Source organism: Littorina saxatilis, linkage group LG16, assembly GCF_037325665.1.
Source record: "Littorina saxatilis isolate snail1 linkage group LG16, US_GU_Lsax_2.0, whole genome shotgun sequence".
Lineage (NCBI taxonomy): Eukaryota > Metazoa > Mollusca > Gastropoda > Littorinimorpha > Littorinidae > Littorina > Littorina saxatilis.
Genome location: NC_090260.1, coordinates 11,653,095 through 11,660,594, shown reverse-complemented (window position 1 = coordinate 11,660,594; position 7,500 = coordinate 11,653,095). Strand labels below are relative to the sequence as shown.

General features: G+C 43.3%; 1 protein-coding gene across 2 annotated transcripts in view; it reads right to left on the bottom strand.

The window, feature by feature from the left end:
* LOC138950399 (mucin-2-like) overlaps positions 1-7,500 on the bottom strand; it is a 36,011-nt gene that overhangs the window by 20,667 nt on the left and 7,844 nt on the right. For both annotated transcript variants that reach the window (XM_070322135.1, XM_070322136.1), the window contains exons 3-4: positions 3,452-4,716; positions 1,723-1,781 (exon numbers count right to left, since the gene is read on the bottom strand). In XM_070322135.1, coding sequence (XP_070178236.1) covers positions 1,723-1,781; positions 3,452-4,716 — 1,324 coding nt within the window. The remainder of the gene's footprint in view (positions 1-1,722; positions 1,782-3,451; positions 4,717-7,500) is intronic.

Here is a 7,500-nt window from a genome sequence, read left to right as displayed (position 1 = left end):
TGTACTTAAGTGTAATTAATTGTAATTAAATGTAATTAAATGATATATATAATTAAATGTATTTAAGTGTAATTAAATGTAAGTAATTGTAATTGAATATAAACGAGAAAATAAAGGCAGAACACACAAAGAACCATTTCTCAGAAGTCTGAAAAGGATGGTTTTGATACTATTTTTACAAATTTGTTTGTTTGTTTGTTTGTTTGTTTGCTTAACGCCCAGCCGATCACGAAGGGCCATATCAGGGCGGTGCTGCTTTGACATATAACGTGCGCCACACACAAGACAGAAGTCGCAGCACATGCTTCATGTCTCACCCAGTCACATTATTCTGACACCGGACCAACCAGTCCTAGCACTAACCCCATAATGCCAGACGCCAGGCGGAGCAGCCACTAGATTGCCAATTTTAAAGTCTTAGGTATGACCCGGCCGGGGTTCGAACCCACGACCTCCCGATCACGGGGCGGACGCCTTACCACTAGGCCACCGTGTTGCGGTATTTTTACAAATGCATTCAACAACAACAAAAACCGCCATATTTCAATAGATGGACGGCGCATTGCCTTTAATATTAAATTACAGCGTGGTCACGCCTGAGACAAAATACACACGCACTCACGAGTCACTTAAATGATTATATATAATTATCAGTTGTAAACTCAAAAACGATTCTTCCCTCCCAGAAAACAACAACAGCAACAACAACGACAACAACAACAAGTCGCGTAAAGCGATATTAAAACATTCAGTCAATCTTAATATCAGTTCTGTACTGAAAAGTCTATTCTGAGACTGAGTTGGTCTCGGTTTAAAAAAAAAAAGACATCTCTAGACAACACCACCAGACCTTGTGTGCTTACCATTCTATCATTATGTTGATCGTTATCATTTTTCTTTAAAATCCAGATTATTTACTATGGAGAGAACAGGATTATGTTGCTATGAGTAGTTTTATAAAATACTTAAATAGAAAGACAAGAAAGGAAACGAGGATTATGTTTATATAATTTAGAAATGTGTTGAATATGGGCTATGTAATTGTACGTTTTATTGTGCCTTCCTGTTTTTTTGTGTATTTTTCCCCTTATTTTTGAAGATGCATATATCATAGACTTGTATGTCTGATGTTATTTGATGTTGATGTCTGATGTTGTTATGTCATATATGTACCAAAAAGAAATAAAACCATGTTAAAACAAGAAATTCCTACGAGGTAGGAAAAACACCCCCGTCAAAGGGAAATAACCTTCTCAGTTGGTGGCAGTGACTGAGTGAGAATGGTTATTTCCCTTTGACCATTAAGATGTTCCTCTATAAGTCCTTGTATAATTTTAATCCACCAATAACTCCCTAACCGTGTGTTTGACTGGTCCTAATTTTTGTAAGGACCGTCTCAGGAATGTATAGAACCTGTTCACCAAGTTTGGTGACGATCGGTCCGTTCATTCTTGAGATCTATATGCGAACACAAACAAACAAACAAACACATCGACCGAATCCTATACACACCAATAACTCCCTAACCGTGTGTTTGACTGGTCCCAATTTTTGTAAGGACCGTCTCAGGAATGTATAGAACCTGTTCACCAAGTTTGGTGACGATCGGTCCGTTCATTCTTGAGATCTATATGCGAACACAAACAAACAAACAAACACATGGAGCGAATCCTATACACACCCCTATACCGGGGGTGTAAAAATAAAAGAGCGTGTGCTCACCTGAAGGTGATCTCTTCCAGGGACTGGAAGCCCAGTTCCGGGCCCAGAGCTCCTCTTAGCTGGAACAAATCAAACGATAATTTATATCCATATGGTATCCATGTTCCATCCCCGTGTCACCACTGTGACACGTAAAAGACCTCGGTCATTCTGCCATAAGTGCAGGTGGCTGATTACACCTAAACACGCAGACACCTGGGTAGCGCGACTCCGTTGCTGCTAGCTTTCCACTGGGAGGAAGTGACCCGAATTTCCCAGCGATGGAACAATAAAGTTATGAAAATGAAAATGATTATGTTAAATTTATTTATTCATGTGTTTATGCATCTACTAATATATCTATTGTTGTCTCTATTTCATTATTTAATGATCTATTTATTTATTTATGTATTTATTTACTTATTCATTTATTTATTTATTTATTTATTTTTTTATTTATTTATTCATTTTGTTTCTTTATTCTGTTTCTTTATTTTATTTTATTTATTAACTCAATCACTGGTTCAAATAGTACTTTATCAATGATGTCAATCTGTTTAATTTGAAACACGACGAATAGGCAAAAGACCTTTTCTAATTCTACTTCCTGTTCTGAAGGTAAATAAGTGAAAATGAAAACTGGGAAAATGCATGAGAAATGTCAAACCCACAATCCGATCAACTCATGAATAAACAATGTGTCTTAACCCATTGATGAGTCCAAGCTTTGTCCAAGGGATAAAACCATCCCTCCACTTAGACTGATACCTACATTCAACAGCCTGACTGCCCTGTGTGCAGAGTAAGAACCGCTTGAGGATTTAGTTGTACAGACGGGCGCAGTGGCGTGGTGGTAAGACGTCGGCCTCCTAATCGGGAGGTCGTGAGTTCGAATCCCGGTCGCTGCCGCCTGGTGGGTTAAGACTGGAGATTTGTCCCACCTCCCAGGTCAACTTATGTGCAGACCTGCTAGTGACTTAACCCCCTTCGTGTGTTCATGCAAGCACAAGACCAAGTGCGCACGGAAAAGATCCTGTAATCCATGTCAGAGTTTGGTGGGTTATGGAAACACGAAAATACCCAGCTGGCAGCATGCTTACTCAACAAAAGCGGAGTGAAGCTGACTATGCTCTCAGAGTATAGTGTGGGGAACCCAAATGGGCAAACGAGCTCACACGTAACCAGACTGTTTTGGAACGATGAAGAAGAAGAAGCAGTTGTACAGATACCAGCGTCCGTTAAGAAATTAATTCATACAAATCCCACTCCTTGCAGAGAGCACACAGGACTTTGATTTGTAGTATGGGTCAAAGTGGAGAAGTGGTATTCTAGATCTCCCATGTAAAATCATCAACAGGTGTCAGATGATGAACGGAAACGTTAACATGAAAAAGCCCCTGTCTTCAAAATAAAACTTGAAGAACAAGTCGTCCTACTCAGACTCCGCACTGGACATAACAGACTAAACCATCATATGGCCACAAAGCTGAAGCTAGTTCCCTCCCCCTTAAGTCCGTGTGGCAAGAATCAGACAGCAGAGCACATCCTGCAGGCTTGTCCATACCACAGTGCTCTGAGGGACACCATCTGGCCAGAGGAGACAGCGCTACAAAAGAAGCTATACGGCCCCAGAGAGGACTTGGAGAGGACAGCACGTTTCGCCCTGCAGTCCGGACTGACGATCTAACAGCGAACAACAAGAAGAAGAAGAAAATAAAAAGTATGTTATAAAAGAAGAAACACAACTTACCCATTCAATGGTGTAATTTCTCAGTGTCTGATACTCCGGAGATGTCTCATCGTTATACTCTGGACTCCACTCCTTAATAATCCTGAAACTGAGATCCAAAGACGTCGCCGCTTGGGCGGCCGTTGTGTCGGCTTTGGTGGTGGTGGGAATCATCGTCGTCGCTGCTGTCGTTTTCGTCGTGGTTTTAGCTGTAGCAACGACAGAGGTGGTGGCGACATTAACAGTTTCGTTGCCGGTGGGTGGTAGTACCGAGGTCGTTTGATTTTCCATTACGGTCGTGACATTTTCCGCCATGATGGAAGTGGTAGTGCCAGCAGGTATTATCGAGGTGGTGGTTTCGTCCTGAACCGCGGTTGTCTTGGGAACCATCATGGTTGTCTCGTTGAGGACAGACGAAGAAGTAGTTTGATTCTGCGTTGAAGCTGTAGTTGTTTCGGTTGAAGGAACAGTTTCGTTCTCAGCCACTGCGGTTGTTGCGACAACATCTCTGCCTGTTGTTGTAGCATTCACCAATGGCTGTGGAGTGGTCGTCGCAGCGATCATGGTGGTGTTAGTGGTTGTGGTGGCGGGGGTTGTTGTAGCTGTTATTACTTCTTTTGTGGTGTTGGAAACACCTGCCGTTGTGGTTGTGTCGTTACTGGCGTCAGCAGAAGTCGACATTGTTGTATTGGGGAGACTCTGCTCTCCTGTAGGTCGAGTTGTGCCAACTGGTGTGTTGTCTGCTACTCCCATGGTTGGGGTACTGGAGGGTGTCATCTCTGAAGCGTTGGCTGTGGTGTTGCCTTCCATGGGAATTGCTATAGTTGTGGCAATGGAGGGTGTCATCTCTGAAGCGTTTGATGTGGTGTTGCCTTCCATGGGAATTGCAATAGTTGTGGCAATGGAGGGTGTCATCTCTGAAGCGTTTGATGTGGTGTTACCTTCCATGGGAATTGCAATAGTTGTGGCAATGGAGGGTGTCATATCTGAAGCGTTAGATGTGGTGTTTCCTTCCACGGGAGATGCAATAGTTGTGATACTGGAGGGTGTCATCTCTGAAGCGTTTGATGTGGCGTTGCCTTCCATGGGAGCTGCAATTGTTGTGTTGGCCACATTCGCCGTGGAGTTACTCTCCCCTGGTGTAAACATGCTATTGATGACCGAAGCAAACATCGACACAGGATCAGGGCTCGTGTTGGTGGTAGGTGGTGTTAGGGGTGAATTTGTAAAGGTTGTTCTACCCTCCGGCAACGTCGCTGGTAAGGCGGTGTTGGTGTCGGTAGCATCTGTAAAGACACAGAAAGAAAGGACTGTTGTGAGCTTATGCCAGAACTGTGGAAAGAGACAAAAGCACCCTGTTTATAGACCACAATAAGAGTAAGTGAGACTTATGCCTGGCACCTGAGAAGAGAGAGAGAGAGAGAGAGAGAGCGAGAGAGAGAGAGACAGACACAGACAGACACAGACACACACAGACAGACAACAGACAGACACACACACAGACACACACACACATACACATACACATACATACACACACACACACACACACACACACACACACACACACACACACACACACACACACACACACAAAGGTTCTTTTTTGTGTGTTCGTATTCGTAATTCACACACACGCACACAAACACACACACACACACACACACACACACACACACACACACACACACACACACACGCAAGCACGCACGCGTGCACACACATACACACACACTCACACACACACACACCATGTCATGCTCTCTCTCTCTCTCTCTTTCTCTTTCTCTCTCCCCCCCCCCCCCCCCATCCAACCCCCATCTCCGTTACACCTCGTGGTATTTTCGAGAGATGTCTCCCACGCACCCCGCAACAACATTCACGCCGGCTATAATGGTATGCACCGCGACCTCTGACCCTTAATGACACGCCTGCCCTCGCTACCCGTTATTAGAGAAAGGGGTGTGAGCCCATCCCGAACACAAAAAGTCCGTCCTTTTCTGGTCACGATGACAGCCGCGAGACAAGATAAGAAGGTTCTTTTTGGACGGCATGATTGATGGGTTTAGTTTTTAGGTAAGTCTCTACCTGTTGTTAAAATGTTTTGAGTACATCCCGCTGTAATATTGGATAAGAAGGGATGTTTGTTGTGTTTTCATTTTTTTGGACTGCATGATGATTGGATAGGTTTTAACTTAAGTTTCTATCTGTTAATGAAATGTTTTGAGTGCACTCCACTATGATAAGAAGAATAAGTATATAAATGTGCGCGAGAAATATTATGACGTCATTAATCATCCTAACAATTCATTACACTGTATATGACGTGCCGTCATTCCATTATTTCCATACCATCCCGAAGAAGGCAGTTACATGCCGAAATATTGATTTAAACTTACCTAGCCTGGTTACTGGTGTGTTTTCTTTTTATTATACAGGGTGACACGAAAAAAACAGATCCCACCAAAAGTTTAATATTTTCTGAAATAATCAGCCGATTCTTTTATTTTTTCAGGTGAGCCAAGCTGAAATGATGTTCTAACAGCCCACCAAGTTTGAGCTTCAAGATGTCATGGACAACGGAGCATAAGACATTTATAGTCGAGGCCTATTTTCGGTCGAATTCTATCCACGCTGCTCAACTGGAATTCAAAAGACAGTTTGGACGTAGAGACTTTCCTGTTAAATCAGTTATCTATGGATGGAGGGATAAGTTCAGAGACCATGGGACTGTCAATAACCTCAATAGTAAAAACCCTAACAGGGGATCCCACTCTGGTCGACCTAAATCAGCAAGGACACCGAGGAATATTGATTCAGTCAGAGAGTCTGTTGTGCGCAGCCCGAGCAAATCTGTTCGCCGGCGAAAATAGGCCTCGACTATAAATGTCTTATGCTCCGTTGTCCATGACATCTTGAAGCTCAAACTTGGTGGGCTGTTAGAACATCATTTCAGCTTGGCTCACCTGAAAAAATAAAAGAATCGGCTGATTATTTCAGAAAATATTAAACTTTTGGTGGGATCTGTTTTTTTCGTGTCACCCTGTAATAAGAAGGGTACGGTTGATGTTGGGGTTTCGTTTTTTTTTTTTAATTCATTATAAATGGATATAGGTTTTAAACGTGAGTTGCTACCTACTGCTCAAATATTTTGAATACACACCGCTGCAATATGGGATAAGGGGTTCGGGGGGTTCGGGGGGGTTCGGGGGGGGGGGGGGGGACTGCATGATTCATGGATATAGCTTTAAATGTGAGTTTCTAACTGTTGCTAAAATGGGTGTAGTTGGAGTGTTTTTTACGTACCGTTAAAATCACATTCACAACACTTAAAGGCACAGTTCTTGTCATTGAAACAGATCGTCTCACCACCCCTGATCCGACCAAGCGGGATAAGACCACTTTGAGCACATACCGAACATTGGTGCTTTCTGTCCAGAGTTAGATCTTTGGGTTTTTTATGAAGTAATTTATTTCAATTTAATGTATCACAAATGTCTCGTGACAGACAGACAGACAGACAGACAGACAGACAGACAGACAGACAGACAGACAGACAGACAGACAGACAGACAGACAGACAGACAGACTGATTGATTGATTGATTGAATAAATGCACGAAGTAAAGGAAGAGAGGAAGAAATAAAGACAGAAAATCAGGAACTGACGCTTCTTCTTCTTCTTCTTCTGCGTTCGTGGGCTGAAACTCCCACATACACTCGTGTTTTTTGAACGAGTGGAATTTTACGTGTATGACCGTTTTTTACCCCGCCATTTAGGCAGCCATACGCCGTTTTCGGAGGAAGCATGCTGGGTATTTTCGTGTTTCTATAACCCACCGAACTCTGACATGGATTACAGGATCTTTTTCGTGCGCACTCGGTCTTGTGCTTGCGTGTACACACGGGGGGTGTTCGGACACCGAAGAGAGTCTGCACACAAAGTTGACTCTGAGAAATAAATCTCTCGCCGAATGTGGGGACGAACTCAGGCTGACAGCGGCCAACTGGATACAAATCCAGCGCGCTACCGACTGAGCTACATCCCCGCCTAGGAACTGACGCTAAAAA